At 42.0% G+C, this 25,432-nt stretch overlaps 1 protein-coding gene across 1 annotated transcript; it reads left to right on the forward strand.

The window, feature by feature from the left end:
* Positions 1–894, forward strand: LOC134467051 (lysophosphatidic acid receptor 6-like). The gene has a single exon (XM_063220976.1). It carries the CDS (start codon positions 1–3, stop codon positions 892–894), a length of 894 nt encoding a protein of 297 aa, XP_063077046.1.
* The last annotated feature ends 24,538 nt before the right edge of the window (positions 895–25,432 follow it).

Raw genomic sequence — 25,432 nt, forward strand, 5'->3', positions numbered from 1 at the left:
ATGATTACCATGAGCCCTGCATCGTCAAACACAACTTGGTCCACCAACAGCACTGATTTTGACATCTACTGCACTGAAATGCCGGCTGGTGGAATAACTTGGGGTGTCCTAAGTATACTCTGTGCTTGTGTGGGTCTTCCTGCCAGCGTGTGGCTCATGTGGGTGCTCGTTCAGAGACAGCGCAGTGGATTGACCAACGACACCTACATGTTCAACCTCACTGTCATGGACCTGATCTTAAATGTTTTCACAACACCTTTCTTGATCAATTACTTTGTGTTAAGGAATGACTTTTTGAAGTCACTTGGTGAACTTCTGCACTGCTTTAGTGCAATTGGAAGACCACTGTTCATGACATGCATCTGTGTGGACTGCTTCATGGCTGTGGTTTACCCCATTACTTATATGAAGATGAAGCGCTATAGATACAGACTGCTGTCTTGTGTAGCAGTGTGGGGGATAACACTGTGCGTCGGCATGATCAATGCCTTTATATTGCAGTTCTTTTCCCCTATCTCTGGGATTCTGTGCTGGCTGCTTGTTCCAACCATTGCCATATGTGACCTTACTATCCTCTACACTTTGAGAAAGCCAGATCCTTCCGGAAGGAGTGAGGTCCACCCACAAAAGCAGAGGGCTCTGCAAACCATCACCAACAGTCTGGTTATGACCTTGGTGTGCTACCTGCCGACAATGGCTGTGGGTCCTTTTTTGAGCTTCATTCCCATGGATCAGTTCACGTCATGTGTAATGAGCATACCTTATTATATTGCGCCGTTGCTTGGTGGTATTGCCATGCCCCTGCTCCAACTGCACAGCCTGGGGAGGCTGAGGGGTCTGCTGTACTGCACACGTGACTCTGGGTCTCCAGAACGGCCAGACCAATGGCCTTAAAACACCTCTCAAGCTTTAAAACTCATTCAAACATTCTTCAAAACTTGTTGGCCGCTGGGCCTACTTCAGGTGACTCTTGCATAGAGACAAGGAGTAGCTTTAAAACACCTGTCATTAGATGAATGTCCTTAGAAGATGTTCTCTGAGTACGGCAGTGCAAATTTTACATCCATGCTAACAGTTAACATTGGGTCCTATGAGACCAGCTGGCAGCTAACTGGTCTCATACTGTAGGAGTCAATGTTAACTGCTAGCTTGGACGTAAATTTGCACTGCCGTACTTAGACAACGGTTGAAAGTACAGGAGAAAGGTAACACTCAATTATTTAACTCACGGGGATGTGTAATATGAGCTTATTTCCAAAAATGAGACAGTATCACTTTAAGTAGACTACCTTTTGCTGTGGGATGTCAACAGTGTTAACTGTCAAAACCAGGGGGTCATGATTTGGATGATTAGCTTCGCCGATTAGCAAGGCACTTCCTCGTCGCAATTCCGCCGCCACTTCGCTCAAAGAGGGTGGACGCGATTGGTGGGTGTGCGAGTTTAGTGTTGGGCACACAAACAGGTGTGTGGTTGGGCACCTCCATGCATCCAATGCCCATATTCCATATATCTTTCTGGTCAATCGTAAGTCAGTCATTAACGTGGGACGTAATGGGGTGAGTAAACTGGCGGCGGAAACGACTCCATCTTTGAGGCTCAAAAAATTGTTCAATTTTGGCTGAATTCACTAGCCTAGCATTTCCCATTGAAATGACTGGAGGCGGGACTTATTCACTCTCTCCAGTTCTTATACTACCTCCATGGTCAAAACCTGCCGGCAGGTTTGAGATTCCACAGAATTCCATTGTTGTAGATGTCTACTTGGTTAGGCTACATCAATATAGCACCGTTTCTAGAAATCAACTCCTTATACAGCTCTGTTAATTAATAAAAAAAACGATTGAATGCATTTAAATCAGTTGTTTATGACACTTGGAGGGTTAATAGTGTGCATAATGTGTAAATAAGCTGAGTAGGTGACTGAAGTCTTCAGCTGTAATAATGTGCATAGTATATGGCATAGGATACTTACATCGGAGTGGGGATATGGGCGATGTGATGTAAATTTGCTGTTATAATACATTATAAAAAAATCTACTAGTTAATAAAAGGGATTGATTTAGATTTTAGAGAAGTTAAGCATTTCAATATACGTTATACTCTATGGGAAATGTACTTATGTGAAAATATGTGTCATATTGTGATCAAAACCCCAAAAATAAATATTGTTCCCCTGATTATGCTAATATTGTGACGTCATATTTCACTTGGGATATTGTCTGTTGATGGCCAGGATAGCCATATTACACATTATTACACACTTTGTTGGTAGCATTTGCTTAACTGATGAGATTCACCTGTCTGTCATGGAAATTCCAGCTGTTGTGTTTGTTCTGTAACCACAGAGCTTCGCCTGCCAAAGGCAGTCAAATTGCACCTGGATATTCAAATGTAGCAGAAAGTCAGTACAGGCGCACTGTGTGATTGGTGAAACCAGTCTTCCAGATGAAGTAATTGAACACAAATGGAACCAGGTATTGAAGATCCCCCTCCACATTTAACTTAACAAAAAGTTTATTTGAAACCCGCAAGTTAATTTGCGTTTGTCAGGATTGGAGTTTTGGTTACACAATGAGACATTTAATTCTGCATTAACTCACTTTAATTCTGAATAAAGGGTAATTCCGCTTTGAAAACTTCATGTAAACACTTAACAATTTGGAATTAAATGAATGATCAAAGCAAATTCAACCGAACTATTTAATTTGGAATTATGAATTCAGAATTAAAAACTCAATGAAACCATATAGCCAATATGACACTTAGGCCCCTATGTTATTCGACCTGATTGGTGCAACAAGAATGGTGGCCTCTCTGGTCTTCTTGATATTTGAATTATATTTAGCTTTGACCAGACCTCAAAATCAACTGAAACATGAAAAGGGAAAAAATTAAATATTAATTAATATTAATTCATAAAAATATTTTCAAATGATTTTTTTGGCTGTTGAACTAGATCGCAAGCCGCTGACCACCAGGGTCGAAACACCGGTTGATATCCCACGCTCTATAGCAGTGTTTCTCAACCTTTTTTTAGGCAAGGCACCCTTTCAATTCATGAAAAATTTCAAGGCACCCCAAACCAATAAGCCGTAACATGGCATCGCATCCGATACCACAAAAGTTTAGAAAAGTAACACATTTGGAGACGTTCGAAGTTGCAGCTGACTGGGCCTGGACGGCCTATATTTATGTACTTTGTTGTGCGTAAATGGCAGATGAAAGATTCCACTGACTAGCATTAACTTATGAATTTAGACAAATATCTATTGTATTAAATCATTTATTTATCAGCCACGTTTCCACGGCACCCCTGAGGGGGGCCCGTGGCACCCCAGGGTGCTCCGGCACCCCTGTTGAGAAACACTACTCTATAGCACTAACCAGGCCAACCTGCAGGGAATTTTTTAAAAATATTTTCTACCAGTGCATCTCATTACAATAAGTAGACTAGTATACTACTGTCAGTTTCTGTGGAAGGATAAAAGGGCATTGCACAAGTCAATAGAGTAGGCCCCTATTTAAATCAAGCATCCGCTGCGCCATCACCATGCAATGTCCACACAGTGCCTGAATTGAGCAGTGGAAACTGTAAGGCGTCCAAAGGCATGAAAGGCCATCCTGGTTCTTGGCTCGTAAATGTGCTCTTACGCCCCTTTATGGGTGAAAACAAACCCAATGTCTCATCAACTTACATGCTATACTACATCGGCTTGCCTAAATGAACACAGTCCATGCTTCAGCCACAGCTGTTTGGCTTTATTATTTGAACAGCCGGCAACACAATACGGTTTCGGCATGTTGCGCATGAACAACGCTAGTCTACAGGTCCGTGTCTTTCGTTTATTAAACCCCAACTTCACCAATTGACTTGCAGGGGCTGTTTTCCCCCACAAATGGGCGTAACGCACATGGAAAACGTCACACCGTTCATGAGTATAGGCCTACCTGACACATGACCATTCAAATTAAATTGCTCTCCAAGAAAACAGGCGTGCACAATGCCTTTTTCCTGTCCATTCATTCTGCTAGCATAAGAAGACACATCACAGACTGAAAGCTTGAAACAACAGGTAAGGATTAGGGCACTTTTGTCTGGGTATATTTCACATTTTTTATTTACACAAATTTTGTCTTCTTTTAGCATAGCACCTATCAACCTTTTAACACCTATTGCATTTTCATTATGTTATGTGGAAGAACTTACAATTCTATTACTAAGTGCAAGGAGAACATATTTCTCTACTCTTACTAAACAGAAATAGGCCTATTAATAACACCCACACTCTACCACTGTAGACAAATCATAAAATACTAAGTATAACAAAGAAATAACACGCACATCTGTCTAAAAAAGTTTTGGGTGCAGGACTAGCAAGGCGACATGAAAAATGAAAGTATGAAAATACAATCTGCACACCAAGCGCCCGTTTCTCTTAATTTAATGTGACATTTCGGGCAGCAGGGCATGCCGCCCGAAACATCACATTAGAATAAGAGAAACAGGAAAATACAGTAAGATATTTGCCCCTTTTATTGATAGCATGTGTGATATGAGTAAGCACGCGTTTTTGATTTCCATCAGGGTGCAGACGAGTGACATTTTAATGCTGCAATGCCATTTTTAGGTGCTGTTAGCAGGGTATTTGTTTTCCAGTTAGGTGTAAACGCAACATGTGGATGACAATAAATCCTCCATTGTAACGAATGCGTTTCAGCCCCCTAAACAGGATATTTTTTTCTCCTGCTTTTTATACCTGGATTTTAAATATCTGCTACGTGGAAATGGAAGGCCAAAACCAATGCAAAACCAATACAACGAGGAGAAAAAAATATCCACATATAGAAATATCCAGCTATGTGTAAACAGATGCCAGAGTTGAAGCTGTAGTAGTAGCAAAAGGTGGACGGCATCATATTGAAACGTATGGGTTGGGAATGGGATGGCACTTAAAGTGATACTGTCCCATTTTTGGAAATAGGCTCATATTACACATCCCCTTCAGTTAAATAATCGAGTTTTACCTTTGTCCTGTACCTTCAACCGTTCTCTGAGTACGGCAGTGCAAATTGTACCTTCAAGCAAGCAAGCAGTTAACATTGACTCCTATGTTAGCTAAGTTAGCCGCCAGCTGGTCTCATAGGACTCAATGTTAACTGCTAGCATGGAGGTAAACTTTGCACTGCCATAGTCAGAGAACGGTTGAAAGTACAGGAGAAAGGTAAAACTCAATTATTTAACTCAAGGAGAGTTGTAATATTAGCTTATTTCCAAAAATGGGACAGTGTCACTTTAAATTCATATGTGAGTCAAGACATGTTAGTCAATACTTTTGTCAATAATAGTGCACTTCTTCTCTATGGACAGTATGGGCTCTTCTGATCCTGCAAAGTTTTTGTTTCCTATTAGGAACAGACAACTGACATTTTAACACAGCGCCACTTCTAGGTAGGTCCTACCATGATTACCGTGAGCCCTGCATCGTCAAACATCACCAGCAATGCAAATACCACTGATTTTGACTACTACTGCACTGAGATGCCGGCTGGTTCCATTATTTGGGCAGTCTTCAGTGTACTTTGTGGCTGTGTGGGTTTTCCTGCCAGCATGTGGCTCATGTGGGTGCTCGTTCAGAGGCAGCGGAGTGGGTTGACCAACGACACCTACATGTTCAACCTCACCCTCATGGACCTGATCTACAATGTTTTCCCAACACCTATCATGATCAATTACTTTGTATTTAGGAATCGCTTTTTTATTTCTTTGGATAAAATCCTGTTCTCACTTAGCGTAATTGGAAGACCTCTGTTCATGACATGTATCTGTGTTGACTGTTTCATGGCTGTGGTTTACCCCATTACTTATATGAAGATGAAGTGCTATAGATACAGACTGCTGTCCTGCACAGCAGTGTGGGGGATAACACTGTGCACTGGCATGATCAATGCCTTTAAGATGCCCTTCTTTTCCCCTTTGTCTGGTGTCATGTGCTGGCTGCTTGTTCCAGTCATTGCCATATGTGACCTTGCTATCCTCTACACTTTGAGAAAGCCAGATCCTACCGGAAGGAGTGACGTCCACCCACAGAAGCAGAGGGCTCTGCAGACCATCACCAACAGTCTGGTTATGACCTTGGTGTGCTACTTCCCTACTATGGCTTTGAATCCTTTTTTAAAGTTTATGCCCACTAGTGCTGAGGTGAAGTTCTGTGTAATAAGCATACCTTTGTATATTGCGCCGTTGCTCGGTGGTATTGCCATGCCCTTGCTCCAACTGCACAGCCTGGGGAGGCTGAGGGGGGTGCAGTAGGCCTGGGCAGTTCTGGAAAAAATGCGTTCAGAGGAGTAGATGTGTGCACATCCCACCCAATGGGCCAGGTGCAGGACAATGAGAGTAAATCAAAGTGAAAAAGAAATAAAGTCCGCGACACTGCTTGTCTACTGTGTATTTAATAGAGCGCAACGTTTCGACCTTCAGGTCTTCATCAGGCAAAGTCAAAAAATTCACTTTGCCTGATGAAGACCTGAAGGTCGAAACGTTGCGCTCTATTAAATACACAGTAGCAGTGTTGCAGACTTTATTTTAGTTTTCTTGATGAAAATTGATATCACGGTTCTCTGCACTTTTTTTTTTTTTTGATAAGCGGCGATTTTCCCCCACATCTCAATGTTTCTCAATAGGCTGAAATTAAATTTAAAAATGAGATAAAATCCTGAATTTCAATTAATCTCTATTTGTTTTTTAATCACTTTTTTGGAATTGAAAAAAAAAAACCCTTCTCTCATCAAAAAGTGAACCTTGTGTAGGTGAAAACCGTTATGTCACGGTTATTTAACGGTATACTGCCCAGCCCTATAGCAGTGTTGCCAGATTGGGCTGTTTCCCGCCCAATTGGGTTGCTTAGGATGGCCTTGTGCGGGTACAAATGTCTTTTAGCACAAAACCTGCCCAATTTTTGCCATAGAAATCAATAGAATTGGGCGGGATTTCAGCATTTTTTGAGCTGGAAATCATCAGCCTCATCTGGCAACCCTGCCCTAGAGTATTGCTCTCTGGATCCTCAGAACAGCCAAACTAAAAGCCGTAGCCCCATAATGCACACCATTCCAGCAGTGGACCAATGTAATAGTCACTGAAGAGTTACCTACCATAGTACTACGCTTCTATGACATAACAAAGGGCCTTTAGTAATGTACTACGACTTGGTCACTGCCATTCTGGTAATGGCACATTTATAATGCTGTGTCGTAAAGGGTAAAGATCACACCATTATTTAGAATGTTGTCCCAGTAGCCTTACGTGTAAATCCACACCATTTTGATGAATAAGCTAATTTTATCCTGGGAAATGCCATGCTGCTTTACGCAATTGTTCCAAACTAAAAGACAGGCGTGAGATTATTGTAAGAGTCTGGTGTTAACTGGGCAACATTTTCTTTTTTTAAAGATAGTTTTTGGCTTTGTGGGCCTTTATTTTCAGACAGGACCGTGTGAGAGCAGACAGGAAGTGAACGGGAGAGGGAGAGAGACGGGGAGGGATCAGCAAATGACCCTGGCCAGAATTGAACCTGGGTCACCTGGCATACAGCCCAGTGCCCTACCGCGTTAGAGCCACTGTAGGGCAGAGTCCTGCATGGGTCCATTTTTTTATACCCGGAACCACCCATGCCCGTGCAGTGCATTACCCACCCACCCGTAAACCCGTGGTAATTTCAAAGTTAAATCCGTACCCACTCCGACCCGTTAATATTTTACCCGTTACCCACCCGTGCCCGTGAAAAAAATACTTCAAATCGAAAGTAGGCAAAGTGAAAGTGACGAAATAGCTACGTGACTGATGTCATAATGGCTGCGGTGATATCAAAAAATAGGTAAAATAGATCTAAATAGATAAAAATCTAAATCTAAATAGATAAAAAAGAAAACAGCCTCCTAGTACTATGACCATTTTGATTGACGTGCTACCCGAGCTACCCACCCGTATTTTAACCTACCCGCCCGCATACCCACCCGTGAAATTTCGGAACGTTAAAACCCCGCCCATTTGGGCAACTATTTACCCGTACCCGTGGGTACCCGACCCCGTGCAGGACTCTGCGGTAGGGCCAACCAGGCAACATTCTCCACCTTCTCTTGGGGAGCTGTTACGGTCGTTGAAAAACCTGATACACTACTGACATTACACATTACCGGAGTGCACCACACTCTTGTTTACAACGGAACAGCTTTACATGTAGCCCTACCTTCTGGTTCTCTCTCTCTCTCTCTCTCTCTCTCTCTCTCTCTCTCCCAACATGGTATACCAGGGAGTGTCCTTGGCCCACTAGTAGTTTGTAGCGATATTGGTAGTGATCAGAAACTTTTCATGTAGTTTTAATTACTAAAATGCTTGAGAAAATGCAAGATCCAACTTAACCCTTAAGCTTTTTGTCTGGTGGGTATGACATTTCTCCATAGGGTTCTCTTTTCTTTGGCATTATGGTGTACATGTAATTTGTTAAACTTAAGATTTGTAGTTGTTTATTTCCAGAACTCACGTTACCCATTCTCTAGTGCTACCTTTTTCATGAATATTTACCACCACCATCCACTTCTAGGTATTCATTATGACTTGGAAAATTGCACTTTTCATGCATGAAAAGAGGTTCTTGTCCATGGTCCGCCATTTTGAATTTTAAGACATTTTTAGCTGCAAAAATGATTGTACCTGAGCCATACTAGAAAATATTAGTTTATTACTAAGTAAACTGTCATGTAAAGATCACATTTTGCAATAGGCAGCCCAGTTTCAATGAGCAGCATAGTTGCAGTACCTTTTTTGACCATTTCCTGCACAGCGCACCTTTAAACAGAGTCAGTCATTCCAGCTTAGTTTGAATGGTGGTCTATGGGCCAGATGAACCTGTTAAAAATCCCTGTATATGATTTACATAAATTGTGTGCTCAAGTGGAAGTTAGCGTTTTGTCATTTGTAGCGTAATCGCTGTATGAATGTATGAAATGTTTTATTTATTTATTCATTTTATTGTTTGCATAACAAATGGAAAACTGTACATGGGGTGGCAATGTGAATTTTACTATTTGTCAATTTGCTATATATTTTAAACATCTAATAGTTTATTTAATGCATTTATGGTACCTCAATTGTTTTAATACACCACAGAGGCAGGCTTTGATTTTAAAATGGTGTTAAATTGATTGCTTTTTAAGTGATTTGGATGTTAGAGGTATTAAGCCTTTCAGTACATTGTATACTGTTTGTGCATAGTGAAAATATATGTGTAATTGTGTGATCATAATTGTTCCCTTATCTATGCTAATATCGTTACTTCATAATGATCTCACTTGTAATGTTAGCGGTTTTCACATCTGGTCCCTTTCAGACATTTCAGTGAATTCAGACCTGTGCCTCTGCATTTTCTGTGCATGTGACCGCTCCAAAGTGTACCCAGACCCCTCGGAAGTGAACCATACTGAGACCTTTATTGACGGTCTCAGTACGGTTTGCTTATGGGTCCTGACAAGTTACACTTCTGTCAAGGTGTAATCACTTACATAGAGCTCTAGAGGACCGGGTGTGATCAAAAAGAGGACTGACACACCATTACCTAACGGGATCAGAAAGATTAGCTGGTTCTTTTGTAATACACTCACAATATGAACAAAATCAGAACTGAATCCCTCTGCTGTTGGTTCATGTTTTTGCCCACTTAAAGATGACTGAGTTTGGATAACTGAAAGGGGACTAGGTGTGAAAATACCCTACGTCTTGTGCCAAAAAACATGGTGTGATGTTTGACAGTAATCTCAGTTTCAATGCTCACATCAAAAACTAGCCTAGAAATCTAGACGCCCCTAGCGACCGCAAATTGAATTTGCTCCCGGGGGCAGTCTAGCGGACCCCGGTCGTTTAGCGAGGCTGAAAGTTATCCGATGACAGGGCCAATCAAATCGCGAGGGGGGCCGGGCTACCTAGTAAACAGGAAACTTTCTTCTAAGAAGAAACATGGTGGCCTCCGTGCTACGTACAGCACGAAAGTGTTTAATTCATTTAAAAAGCCTGGATGATGATATATTTCGTGGCTGGATTGATGTAATAATACACCATGAACTTATCGGACACAAATAGACCACAACACATTACCATTTGATCATTCGATGTTTTAAACTAGCTCGGTAAGCTAATTTGAGCATTTTACAGAACCAGATAGCCACACGCTATTATCAGACCACTACTGTAGGTGTAGAATGAAATTGCTGCCCCAATTTCTAATAAGACACATGCCATTAAAAACGAGACATTTGGGAGCTTTGAAAGTCTTTGAGTAGCTTACTAAATAGATAGGAATGACACCTAGTCTACCAAGCTAGTGGCTAGCTAACCTGTCGTCAATAACACAGAGCTAGGTATCCAGCCTTGTATTATATGCCTGCCCCAAATTCTAATAAGATCCATGTCATTAAAAACGAGACATTTGGGAGCTTTGAAAGTCTTTGAGTAGCTTACTAAATAGATGGGAATGACACCTAGTCTACCGAGCTAGCGGCTAGCTAACCTGTCGTCAATAACACAGAGCTAGGTATCCAGCCTTGTATTATATGCCTGCCCCAAATTCTAATAAGGTCCATGTCATTAAAAACGAGACATTTGGGAGCTTTGAAAGTCTTTAAGTATCTTACTAAATAGATGGGAATGACACCTAGTCTACCGAGCTAGCGGCTAGCCAACCTGTCGTCAATTACACAGAGCTAGGTATCCAGCCGTGTATTAGTTATGGGTATATGTGACGGAGGTCATCTTGCACCTGTTCACCCCCCTCGGGGATCGAACGTGCGACCTCGTCAACTACAACGGTTCGGCAATGGGAGACACAGTACGATACCGCAGGGCCAAGAGACTAGTCTCTCGGCCCAACGGCACGAGACTGTATGAGGCTATCGGAGGGAGGTTTACCAACGTTCCACGCCAACTCTGTGCTAGTTAGCCTCCATTACACTCTCCCCCTTAAACCTCACTCCCATCCCGGGTCAGCGGCACCACTGTGACGGAGGTCATCTTGCACCTGTTCACCCCCCTCGGGGATCGAACGTGCGACCTCGTCAACTACAACGGTTCGGCAATGGGAGACACAGTACGATACCGCTGGGCCAAGAGACTAGTCTCTCGGCCCAACGGCACGAGACTGTATGAGGCTATCGGAGGGAGGTTTACCAACGTTCCACGCCAACTCTGTGCTAGTTAGCCTCCGTTACATATACAGCTAGCTAGCTAACACCGAACATGCCATGTTGACAACAATCATAAATATAACCATTTAACAAGCCCCAAATTGCTCAACATTTCGCTGGTTGATCAAGGAGGGCTGTGTGGTTGAAAACGAGGCATTTTTGAACTGTGTAAGTGAAAACACTATTTATTAGGAAACTTGTTTGTGGCTGTGGTGATCACACGCATTCACTGCTACGACGGCTCGGAGTTGCCGCTTCACAAGACAGCTGTGACGTAACACAGAAGTGTGTGGGGATTGGTTGTTCCACCATCCTATTGCGTGATGTTGAGTGCCAAGACAACCGTTTATCCCGCCCACACTCTCTCCCAGCTCCCCTAGACCCCGGTACAGCTTTTTGCTGTACGGGTCTGGCTCGCTAGGCTAATCAAAAACATGAATAAATCTGCTTTTTGGCACCTTCGAAACATCGCTAAAATTAAGCATTTTGTTTGTTAACAGGATTTGACTTTTATTACCTGTAGAGTTGACTATTGCAATACCCTACTTATAGGTATTCCCCAAAAGTCACTCAGGCAGGTGCAACTAATCCAAAATGCTGCAGCAAGAATTCTGACTAAAACAAAGAAAAGAGACCACATCACTCCAGTACTTAGGCCAGTGCACTGGCTTCCAGTGAGATTTAGAATTTAGTTTAAAACTCTTCTGATAGTGTATAAGTCACTAAATGGCTTTGGCCTTAAATATATTGTAAATATGCTTGAGCAATACAGTATCAATAGATGTCTTAGGTCTTCAGAATCTCCTCTACTGGTTGTGCCTAGGGTCAGGTCTAAAATGCTGGAACCACCTTTCTGTTCAAATTAGAACTGCCCCAACAGTATCTTGTTTTAAAGGGACACTGTGCAGAAAATGGTCAAAAAAGATACTGCAACTATGCTGCTCATTGAAACTGGACTGCCTATTGCCAAATTTGATCTTTACATGAAAGTTTACCAATTAATAAACAAATATATTCTAGTATGGTCCAAGTACAGTAATTTTTGCAGCTAAAAATGGCTATTTTTGGAAATTCAAAATGGCAGACCATGGAGAAGATCCCCCTTTTCATGTATGAAAAGTGCAATTTTTCCAGTCATAATGAATACTTAGAATGTTATGCTTGTGGTAAGTATTCATGAAAAAGGTAACATTAGTGAATGGGCAGCATGAATTCTGGAAATAAACAACTAAAAATCTCACACAGTGTCCCTTTAAAAAAACAACTTTATTATCATCTGCCTTTGGTGATAGTTAATTACACACTATCTGTAACACAACAAAGTTTTTTTTCTTCTCTTTGTTCTATTCCTAAGCACATTGAATGACATGTATGATAATGTGCTATATAATTTGTTTTGATTGATTGATTGATGTTAGGGCATAAGCAGAGAAATTATATCTATCTGCATTGTTGCTTTTACTTTGTCTTGCAAACACTATGATGCAGGTCCAATTGGTATGTATGTAACTAGCCTACATTTAGGATTGTGTACTCACCACATAACGAACTGTAATTCTAAAAGTATAAGCGTTTAACCCTCTGGAGTCTAACCGTGCGATCACGCCGCCGGCGTAGAAAGAGGGACGCTGCTGACTCCTGCCTGGAAAGCACAGGGGCGTTAAACACGGCAAACGATTCAACCTGAAGCGTTCGACCAGGGATCTTGAGCAACCGAAGCTCGTGTTAGGAAAATGTGAACATTCCATTGGCTAACGCCTGCTGGCGCCGATTTTTAGATGAAGTTCAATTTTGACGCCCTCAGCTTTTGATGCCCTCGACTCTAGAAATGCCTTTGCGGCTTTTAACGCTTCTGCCGCCTGCCCTCCCATACAAAGTCAATCACTTCCAGCGCTTTCCATGCGTTCAACGCCGGTGGTGTGATCGCACGGTAAGCTCCCGCTGGCGAGATTTTTGAGTGTTACAGGCCCATCTAATTAGAATTTAACTAACAGAGAAACTGGCTTGACTTACAATTACTTTTTCACACTTCGTATGGAAACAACTAAAGATTTCTAAATGCTCTTTTTACATTAATGTAGCCAACACTTTTGTTTACAAGGTACAAACTTCAAAGGTCTTGGCTAGGCATATTTAAAGTCTGTTTTCTTGCACTGTTTGAAGACCTATAAAACCTGTTTTTTGTACATTTGTGTTGACACTCAATTTAAATAAAACTTGTTTGTGTAATATTCACTTTACTCTCATATTATTTCTTGTTAGGCTTTTCAGAATACAACCATATGTGTCACTTTTGCGTAGATATGTACAGTTAGTTGAAATATATGACAATGTCTTTGAAAGTCTTTGAAAGGCCTTAGACTCCAGAGGCCTACATAACAGGGCTGATTTGGGTTGTGTTTATGCTATCAGGCAGTTGCGTAACCAGCTATGTACGTATAGCTGTCAAAGTGATGGAAAGTCTTTGTATACATTCAAATGAAGTAGACAGTCCATACAGGTGCGGTATGATCTCTCCACTTACTGTACCAACACTAAATCAGTCCATCAGCCTGACAGACCACTCTTCTGCTCTCTATCTGTGTCTGTGCACAGAGCTGAGAGATTAAGGCACCGTGAGTACATTTTTCTTTGTCGTCAATGCTGTGTCATTATCGTTGCCAGTTGTTTGAACATCTGTGTTGTGTTGTGTTGAGGACTGTAAGCAGGGTTGCCAAATGAGGCTGATGATTTCCAGCCCAAAAAAGGCTCACAACCCGCCTAAAAGCACAAAATCCCGCCCAATTCTATTGATTTCTATGACAAAAATTGGGCGGGTTTTTCTGCTAAATGCCTTTTTTTCACGCACACTGCCATCCTAAGCAGCCCAATTGGGCGGGAAACAGCCCAATCTGGCAACACTGACTGTAAGAACCCAAAACGTAATTAATTGCCCATAACATAGTATTTTGGGCCTATTTGAAACGTAATGAAGCCCATAACATAATAACTTGCCCATAACGTAATAACACTTCCCAACCCATAACGTAATAACATTCTGCCCATAACGTAATAAGTTATTGCGAAATAAGTTATTACATTATGGGCTGGTTATTATGCTATTAATCACTCAAGATAATGGAAAAAAGGAGGCGCACACAAGACTTGTGTTAAAAAGTGTATTGAAGCCGAAAATATACAACAGAAGTCTAAGGTTAGCTAGTCCATTCTCAATGTCTCCAGTAGGAGGCTATGCTATTATGCTATTAACCCAAATTATTGGCAGGTTATTCAGTTATATTTAGCACAGGTGACTTCAGTATTTGCAATGCACTTTAGTGTTTTACTGATGAAATTGAGAATACTGTATGTGTTTGTCATTATTATAAGGACTAAAAACTTAGTAGTAAGACAACTTGATACCCACACCCCTCGGAAGCAAACCGTATCGGGACCTTTGTTGACATAGTCTCAGCTCGGTTTACCACTGGGGGTACCACCGGGGGCCACTACGCCCCCCAGTGCCACACTATTTTTACTGTGCACTCACTTTCATAACTTGATAGAGTTGGTGCATCTCTTAGTTCTACAAGAAACACAATGATAATAACTAGTAGTAATGTTCCGAGATGCAATAGAATAGATTATTATTTATAACTAATGGGAATATTGTTTAGTTTTTTTGGTTTAATTTAGTTTACGTTAATTGTTGAATTTATTTATTTACGTGTATTTAGTTTGTTTTTCCCTGCCAACCTGCAGTGGCCCCACTAGCATCCCGTTGTGGCCACCCAGGGGTCCCCGGCCCCCAATTTGAAAACCACTGCTCTTGGGGACTTGCCTGGTGAATGTATTTTAGGGAAGGTGTGACTTACGATTGGCCATCACGAATGTATATGCAGCCCATAGCTTATCGTATCAGCTGTGTTCAAACAAGCTGCAAGCTTCCGTTTGTCAAGTAATATGTGTCATCTTTCCACCCTGGAAACTGGCTCCCTCAGGTTAGTGCTTTGGGATAAGCACCAGTGATGCGCGGGCTGACCCGAAATCAGCGGGCGCTTGCAGTTAACCGCGGTTGACCGCAGGCACGGGTTATGAAATATTATTTTTAATGAAATTCGGGTCGGGTGCGGTCGGGCAGGACCTTTGAAATGATGCCGAATTTTAAAGTAGGCTATAGCCAATAGGCTAGCCTATAGTTTACTTTAGCAGACAGAGACATTTTTTTCGAAATAGATCAAAGTTTATTTGGCTGAATAACTACGATGGTGCCACGAGCTCTGCAGGAGACTTAATGAGGCGAATCCTCTGCGCGCAACTGGTGCAGGTGCAGCAGGTGCAACCATTGATTGCATTTTGAAGAACACAGAGGGTGCTCTCTAAACACTGCAATGATGGATGTAGCCTATACATATTTTCTTATACAATTGTAATGGTTTCGCACTCCTGTGTTGCTTACAGAGTTTGTTTTCATTCCCTATGTCCTACCACGGCTACGAGGCAATCCACGTGACGACTGGCTCAGTCTGCTCCCCAACTCTACAGACTAATTTCCTCCACAGCTAGGGATTCGTGTGGCTATGCCTACATTGTCGAAATATAATAGGCTACTAATAGCCTATACAATGTCCAAATGATTAGCCTATTCCCTTTGAATGCAGTGCTCATTTGAGTAATTTAGCCTACAGTGGAAGAACAATGCCCTCGCCACTTAAAATAAATAAATAGACTAAATAATAAAATAGCATTGTATGAAGATTAAACTTGGTAGTCTGGGTAACAGACAAACATATTAGGCTATGATCGAAATGTTCATATTATAAAAGAATAATTTGTGAGAAAATGTTATCTCAACATAGGCTACTTTTTGTTGAACAGGGCATGTCGCGTTATAGCATCGTGAGTGCAGCTGTTAATCAGTTGAGAAGGGCTCTGCAGCCTACGTGATGTATGGATCTTTACATTGCAGTCATCTAAGATTACGAGAGTTCACGCTTTGTGTGGGCTAAATGACCATTTGCGTTAGAGAAACAAGCGTTGTCTATAGTGGCACCAGCAGCGCAGGTTGCGTTTGTGGTTTGTGTGACGCGATGATCTTTCTCAAACTGCCAAATTAACCGCTTGGCAGTTTGGTGAAGGAGGGGGTGGCCTTGGCACCCTCCCTGTCCCTCTACTTCGGGACAGGAAAAAGCGAAACCAATTTCAGTTCAGGGAAAGGACAGAGCAGAGGAGTAGCCTACCAAACCAAACGAAGATACAGTGTTGTAGGCTACATTGCGAATGGGTGTTTTCATAGCCTACTTGGTCCCTATCAACCATTTAAGCGAACTTAGACCTGCAGCTCAGCATTTTCTGTGATGTGAAGTGTACACCTCAGAAGTGAACCATGCTGAGACCTTTATTGACGTGATTGTGCGTTGCCAATGACGTTAGGGTGTTCGTAAGACGCACGGCTAGGCCTACTATTTTCAAAGGCGGGTCGGGAAGCGGACCGGGTCAATATTTTTTCATAAATATTTCTTGCGGGCAGGGCAAGCGGTCGGACTAGGAAAAAAAGCGGTCGGGTGTATCTTGTTTTTTCGTCGGCCAGCGCATCACTGATAAGCACCCATGCTGTCTTTCCGATTGGAATGATTGTGCCAAGCAACGTGTAAACACAGATAGACACAAATAGACAAAACACACATACAAATGCTACATCCAACCCCCCTCCAACCACCCCTCCCAGCACACATATCATATGCAAGTCAGGCATTAGTTCAAGGCCCTACATCTCTAGCTTTTCCATAGCTTATTGACTATGGAAATTGCATTTGGAATAAAAGAATAAATAAATGTTCTTCTTAGCAATGAATGATCTGTAGCGCCTCCCTGAGGGCAGCAGTTCAAACTCAGAGTGAAGAGGATGGGTGGGATCCTCTAAAATGTTTGTTGTTTTCCTGTGAACTGCAGTCCTGTATAGGCTGTCCAGTGGTTTTTGGGGTCTTACGATGATCCTTCCTGCCATTTTCACCACTCTGGACAGCCTGTTCTTGTTCAGCAGGGTGAGCTGGCCATACCAAACAGAAATGTTGTACAGTAGGTAAGGACACTCTCTATTAGGCTTACGTATGTCCTCTCCAATATGTTGCAGCTTACTCCAAAGCCTCTCAGTTTCCTGATTAAAAACAACCGTTATTGGCCTTTTTGCACATTGCATCGACATTATCTGTGAAGTTAAAGTGATACTGTCCCATTTGTGGAAATAAACTTATTTTACACCTTCCCTTGAGTTAACCCATTGAGGTCTAAGTGCCCTTGAGAGGGCAATTTGACATGTCTCCAAAAACAAATCTGTAACTCTGTGAGTTTTTGTCATTGAAACACATAAGTTACACCATTAGAAACCTCAGACCTTCCAGATTTCAAATATATATATATTATAAATTATATAGCTGGCCCAGTGAAAAGAAATCTTAGCATATTCTGTACTCTCTGCCTGTAGCAGCCACACCTATAGCTATTCACATGTAAAGTACCGGTGCTTGAGTGGCTATTCAGAGGTGACAACACGCCCCTTTCAGGTAGGGTAAACACAGCAGACTTAGAGTGACAGGGGGGTTGGGGCTATCAGAGCACATGGGGATTGACAGGGGGGTGTGGGCCATTAGAGGTTTTTCACACCTATCTCATTAGTATTCAAATGAGACAGGCAGTGGCAGTGACATAGTCATTCTTTTTTGCATTCTGTATGAAAACAACAAAACATTTCTAAATGCCCTTTTCACTTTTATGCTGCCAACACATTTGTTTACAAGATTCAAACTTCAAAAGTCTTGGCTAGATATATTTATTGTGTGTTTTCTTGAACTTTTTGAAGACGTCTGAAACCTGTTTTTTTGTACAGTTGTGTTTATACTCAATTTAAATAAAACATGTTTGTATGACATCCAATTTTTTTCAGATTATTTCTTGTCAGGCTTTTCACAATACAACCATATATTCCACTTTTGCATAGATGCTTACTGTTAGCTGAAAATACTTGAAAATGTCAGGGTGGTGCAAGCAGCCTAAAAGCCTCTGAAAGGCCTTAGACCTCAGAGGGTTAAATAATAGGATTTTACCGTTCTCCTGTAGTTTCAACCGTTTTCTAGTTATGACAGTGCAAATTTTACCTCCAAGCTAACAGTTAACATTGAGTCCTATGAGACCAGTTAGCCGCGAGCTGGTCTCATAGGACTCAATGTTAGCTGCTAGCATGGAGGTAAAATTTGCACTGCCATACCCCCAGAACGGTCGAAACTACAGGTGAATGGTAAAGTCCTATTACTTAACTCAAGGGAAGGTGTAAAATAAGCTTATTTCCAAAAATGGAACAGTATCACTTTAAGCTTGCAGTCAATATATGTGCCTAGATACTTAAAACAGCTAACGATTTCAACATTTTGATCAGAAATTAAAAGTGGTGAAGGAACACCAGTATAATACCATTCTCCATTTCACTCGTAGGACACACTTTAGAAGGCATTCTACGAACGGATGATGAATGAGGCCCATGGTCCTTTTTGTAATAGTCTCGCAAGTCTCTGTGAAGAAAAACAGAACTGGGTTCCTTTTCTGTTGGTTACATTTTTGGTCCATTTACAGAGGAATGGGTTCAGTTCACTCAAATAAGGGGACTATAAGTGCAAATACCATGATAATAAAAGTTTAAGAACCACTGAGCTATGTCAACAGACTTTACTATAAGCAGCTGGAGCTTGGATGATGTGCTGTCTCCTCCTCAAAGATTTGAGAACTGAACTGAAACTAAATTCAGTTTAGTTATACGTCTGGTGTGGAAGTGTTTCATAATTATCATTGTCGTAAATCCTGGGTTCAGAAATGAAAAGCATTTTTACCAATTTTTTCTTTCCGACACAGGTAACTTGAGAAGCAGATCTCACCTGCCTTGAGTGATCATAAGCATTCAGCTGATGCAGAGCCAGACTGCGATCAACACCATGGAAAGTCTACAGGAGTCATACACAAATGTGTCCAGTGAAATGAATGGCCTGGATCTTCTCTGTAATGGCATGTTAGCGGGTCCTATAGTTTGGGCTGCCTTGATTGTCCCGTGTGCATGTGTGGGTCTCCCTGCCAGCGCGTGGCTCCTGTGGGTGCTCGTTCAGAGACAGCGCAGTAGCAGTGGCTCATCCAACAATGATGTCTACATGCTCAACCTCACCGTCATGGACTTGATCTACAATGCATTACTCTTTCCAATGGTGCTCAATTACTTTGTCTGGAAGACTAGTTTCGTACAAGCAGGCTCCCTCTTGTTCAGCCTCAGTTTTTGTGCACGACCTCTGTTCATTACCTGTATCTGTGCAGACTGCTACGTGGCTGTTGTTCACCCCATCTCGTACATGAAGATCAAGGACACCAGATACAGGACGGTGGTCTCCGTGGTGGTCTGGGCTATGTACATCTGCTTCATCTTGATCTTTCACTTCAACCAGAACCTTGGGGTCACCCCCCTCATCATCATGTGCTTTGTGGTCTGCATTCCGGCCATCGTGGGTTTTGACGCCACCATCTTCCATACGCTGAGGAAACCGGACCCGTCGGGTAAGTTCGATGTCCACCCCCAGAAGCAGTGAGCGCTGCGCGTGATCAGAAACAGTCTGGCGGTGACTCTGGTGTCCTACCTGCCTCTGCTGCTGCTGTATGCCACCACGCCTCTCATGCACCTCCGCCCACAGGAGATGTTCTGCCACATCCTCCTCCCTGCCTCTGCCAATGCCGCATTCGAAAGCGCCATCATGCCCCTGCTCCATCTAGGCAATCACGGCAAGCTTACGTGGTTCCGATGGGCGGGCTGTTGCAGAGTGGAGTAGAACACAGTAAAGTTTACAGGTTTTGTTGCGCGGGGGAGTGTTTAACCGGATCCCACCGCACTCTTGATTAAAAGGTGCCAAACATAAACTGTGTAAAATTGAAAGAAAAATGTCTGCACACTCAAATCCCCTTTGTGTTCTTTTTAATGATAGGCCAAGCTTTCGGTCTACTGACCTTTCGGTCTACTGACCTTCCTCAGGGCTCAGTTGCGCAGGGGAGTAAAACACAGACAACCTTGCTGTGTGCGAAGAAGCATTATCTTGCATGAAATAAGGTTGATCCCCCATGGTCTTTGAGTTCTTGTTCAACCAAGACATGAAATGTGGGTCTAAATTTCACACGCCTTGCAGAATTCAGCTTCACCCTTTTGTTTGCCAAAAAAGGATCCAACTAAGATATTTTGTATAATTCCCTTCCAGATGATCATCAGAAACTGACATATGAACCATGCTGACATATGAAGCAGCAAAGATGGGAGGGAAACTGAATCATGCAAATTGTGCAGCCTGATAAACCAGCCTAAATGTGAGATTGGATGTGTAATTTAGTCTGGCCCTGATGAATAGTACATCCGAAATTGTTGATGAGAGCAACCCGTTGTCTTTCAAACCGTACCTGTGCCTATAGTCCAAGGCTATGACCAATTAGCGATATCTTTCTCGTTGATGTGCTTTTCCAGCATTGCGAGCTTCTTCATCACTCCCTCAAAACCCTGCCCGCTTTGATTCAAAACAAATCTCTGCGTTGTGATTGGTTTGCCAGATTCAAGGCAATGTATTCAAAATGGGCTGTGGGACCATTGGGCCTAATTTGAAAAACCACAAAAGTCTTAGCAATGTGGGACCAATGGGCTGTGGGACCAGTGGGCCGTGGGAACATAGGGCTGACCCCTTGCCAATGCACACCATTAATCAACAGCACCAATATTTTAACAGTTTTATCCAAAAAACACAAATGGTCCACTTTAACACTAGTTATCCACAACATGACACCCGGAAACATCATGAAGTTCAGGATGTCAGTGTCCTACTTTCTGAGTATATTGATAAGGCAGTCAGTGATTTTGTTTTACTACTAATACTACTACTACTACAACAACTACTACTACTACTACTACTAATAATAATTATAGTAATCATAATTGATACCAGATTCAGGTCCAGTGTGGCAAATATTACTGTAACGTTGATCTCAATAAAAATGCTTCAGCTTTGTGGCTTCAAAACCAGAGAAAAATATTTCAACTGTATGTAACCGACACCTGTCTGTCAATTGTCCTCCTGCAGCCACCATAGCTCTACCTCTTACCTCTTGGTGTGGTGTCACAGAGTGCACTCCAATATGCGTCCTTCGCCTCTTCCACTTGTGCTTGTGGCCTCGCCCCGCCCTCCGTGGAGAAAACAATTAAGTTTCCCAGCTATCAGCCAAGCCAAAACAATTTTTTGGGAACTATTCTTCATTCACCATCCCAGTTCCAAATGAGAAAATGACTTTACAATTCAGCTTTTGCGAGATATGGAAATATAATGCTGTTGTCAGTGATGTCATCATGACAAATTACTTCCTGGTACAAGGCCACAAGCACAAGTGGAGGATGCAAGGCCACATATTAGAACGCACCCACAGAGTTCCGCTTTGGTCCTCGCTGCAGGAGGTATGTTTTAAAGTTTTATCTGTGCTCGTGTGTATTTTTATGCAACGAGTGCTTGTTTTACAATGTGTAACATGTTTGTGCGTTCCCTCTGACGGCAGGGGTCGCCAATTGGAGAGGCACGATTGTTTACGCCGCAGTTTGTTTGCATGAAGTTTAAATCTTGTTTTGTTCAACTATAGGCCTACTATGTATGTTTGTACACTGTTAACACTCTGCTAATGTTTACCATAGCTTGGTCTAATCTGCATGATTTGCTCAACATTTTGTGTGAGTTTGAAATTAACCTTGTGTGATTCTGAAGTTACATTGCATGACTTTTACTACATGATTATGCAGCCTGATCTCCAAAAATTCCGTGTTCCTGGACACGGATGTTAAGGACACAAAATCCATTTCCAGGAGCACGGATTTTGCCAAAACTGTGCTCCTGGACACGGAATTGTTTTCCGTGATGGGCACAGGTAAGTGCTTATATTACCACAGTACTGCGTTAAGTCTATCATTAGAAAATACATACCAAATGCTAATCCTAAACAAAATAATGCTATAGCAATTTAAGTTGTGCCCTGACCAAAACATTCCATAACCTTAACCTTTCATTAAAGACATATTTTTGAGAAATACCTTTTCCAGTTGGTTGCTAGGCTATCAAATTAATATAATGAATGAAAGAATACTAGCTGTGCCCAGAACAAAACAATCCCTAACCCTAACCTGTCAGTAAGATTTTTTTTGAGAAAAATATTTGAAATTAGAAAAATCTTGAGAAAACACAAGACTGTGGAAACATAGAGCTGTGGGAGTATAGAGAGTATTCTGTGTGTCCATCACGGAAAATAATTCCTTGTCCAGGAGCACAGAATTTTGGCAAAATCTGTGCTCCTGGACACGGATTTTGTGTCCTTAACAGCCGTGTCCAGGAGCACAGAATTTTTGGAGATCATGTTGGATTATGATATCCTTGCATGCTTGCTCTAGTAGGCCTACCATGTAAACAGTCTTAGTATTGTGTTAAAATTCTTAGTAATAGTGAACATTGGAACCATACAGCTTACTGTGTTCTTTTGTTTTAGCAGAGCGATGCCACTACTGCTCTGCTAAGTCTCTCTTGTTAAACCAGTTTTTGCCATTTTAATTGTTTAATTATTTCAGTGGTTGATTTGGTTTAAGTAGTGTGCAAATAAATCACTGGGAGCATTAACAGTGTTACGGACTTCTGTCATTTATTTGATTTGGTTTAAGTCTCATTCGTCAAAAGAGAAGAACTGCACAAACATCGGCCTGTTTGGCTGGTGGTGTTGTTTAATAAATACTGATCATTTTTTTCACCTGAATTCACGTCTCTATATTTACTTACTTACCTGTGCGGGAAACCCTCTTGTGTAAAACGTGGTCTGAGAACCTTGGTGTACATTTAGATATTGATGGTGCAAGGCCCCCAATGGCATCGTCTTATAGGGTTTTCACACCTGGTCCCTTTCAGCCATTTAAGTGAACTAAGACCTGTGACTCAGCATTTACTGTGCACTTCAAAGTGTACCCAGACCCCTTGGAAGTGAACCGTACTGAGACCTTCATTGACATGGTCTCAGCATGGTTCGCTTATGAGTTCTGGAAAGTTGCACTTGTAACTAGGTGTAATCACTTAAGGAGGGCTCTGAAAGACCGGGTGTGATCAAAAAGAGGACTGACACAGCACAAAAGCCTAATGGGACCAGAAAGACCAGTCGGTTCTTTTTGTAATACACTCAAAATATGAACGAAAACAGAACAGAGTCCTTTTGCTGTCGATTCACTTTGTGGTCCACTTAAAGAGGACTGAGTTCGGTCCATTTAAAGGGACACTGTGTGAGATTTTTAGTTGTTTATTTCCAGAATGCAGGCTGCCCATTCACTAATGTTACCCTTTTCATGAATACTGACCATCATCATCATCAAATTCTAAGTGTTCATTATGACTGGAAAAATCGCACTTTTCATACATGAAAACGGGGATCTTCTCCATGGTCCGCCATTTTGAATTTCCGAAAATAGCCATTTTTAGCTGCAAAAACGACTCTACTTGGACCATACTGGAAAATATTTGTTTACTTACTTACACAGACACACACACAGACGCACACCGCACTTTCTACCTGCACTAAACACACACACACACACACACACACACACAGACACACACACACACAAACACATACAAACACACACACACGCACATACTGCTGCTGGTGTATTTAAGAAACCTATTTTAATTATTTATTTTCTTCAAATGCTACTATTACTATGTCAGAACGCTATAAAGGACTTTTAGAAAAGGCACAGCAAAATACCTCCTCTTAATGTATGTTCTCTACAAGTCTTCTGTTGTCCAGTCTTGCACTTTAAATGTCTGTATGAGCACTGTCTATGTCCATACTGTCTTATGTCCATGTATGAGTACTGTCTATGTCTATACTGTCTATGTCCTTACCTAAATTAGTCTATGTCTGCATGGGAGAGCAAGAAACGCAATTTCAAATTCTTTGTATGACCAGTGCATGTAAAGAAATTGACAATAAAACTTGACTTGACTTGACTTAACTTTCTTGTAAAGATCAAATTTGGTAATAGGCAGCCCAGTTTCAATGAGCAGCATATTGCAGTACCTTTTCTTGACCATTTCCTGCACAGTGTACCTTTAAAGAGGACTATGTGTGAAAATGCCCAAAGCTATCAATAGAAACAAAGCAATTTCTATTATCTAAGTAAGACTTGAACCATTGAAGAGCACATCCTGAGAGTCCAATAGATTCTATTCATTAGAATGTAATGATCAACATGACAACATACAAAGTAATGACCATATACTGTAGGCGTAAGCATAGGGGGAAAATGTTTATTACATTTTGATTTCACATATTAGACCCATCATACAATTGCACATAAAGTACACAGTCATGGGTAAGCAGTTAGGGCGTCAGACTTGTAGCCCAAAGGTTGCCGGTTCGACTCCCGACCCGCCAGGTTGGTGGGGGGAGTAATCAACCAGTGCTCTCCCTCATCCTCCTCCATGACTGAGGTACCCTGAGCATGGTACCGTCCCGCCACACTGCTCCCCAGGGGCGCCATTGAGGGCTGCCCCCTTGCACGGGTGAGGCATAAATACAATTTCGTTGTGTGCAGTGTGCAGTGTTCACTTGTGTGCTGTGGAGTGCTGTGTCACAGTGACAATGGGAGTTGAAGTTTCACAATGGGCTTTCACTTTTTTTTCCACAATGCACAAACTGTACATAAAATGTATTGCAATGCTTAATTTGTCTAAAAATGTTTTAACATTGGTACCAGGCCCTGCAAATGCTGTCTCTTCCTGAGTATGTCTGTCTCCTTCTCATAGATTTGCACAGACATAAGTACAGACATACCATGCAATAACAAACAGACAGAATACATACAGATGGTCCCGATAGAATACTCCCGCTTCACCGTGGTGATCACGTGTGACTCCACGTGTCACATACCGCACCTAGCTACAGTGTACCTAAACAATCGTCAGGTGGCACTTGGGAGCCCTCGCTATACGCTTTACTAACGAGAGACCCACAGACCCAGAACCCAGACGCCAGAAGGAATTTAAAAGAACAAAAAACATAGGCTACACAAACTATAAGTAGCAGCCAGTGCGCTCTCTCTCTCTCTCTCACCCGCCTGTTCATATGATCTGACCAGGACGC

This window comes from Engraulis encrasicolus, chromosome 17 (genome assembly GCF_034702125.1).
Source record: "Engraulis encrasicolus isolate BLACKSEA-1 chromosome 17, IST_EnEncr_1.0, whole genome shotgun sequence".
In the NCBI taxonomy this organism is placed as follows: Eukaryota; Metazoa; Chordata; class Actinopteri; order Clupeiformes; family Engraulidae; genus Engraulis; species Engraulis encrasicolus.

Excerpts from the sequence above, each read along its gene's own strand:
- LOC134467051 (XM_063220976.1), top strand. The coding sequence starts at position 1 with ATGATTACCATGAGCCCTGCATCGTCAAACACAACTTGGTCCACCAAC.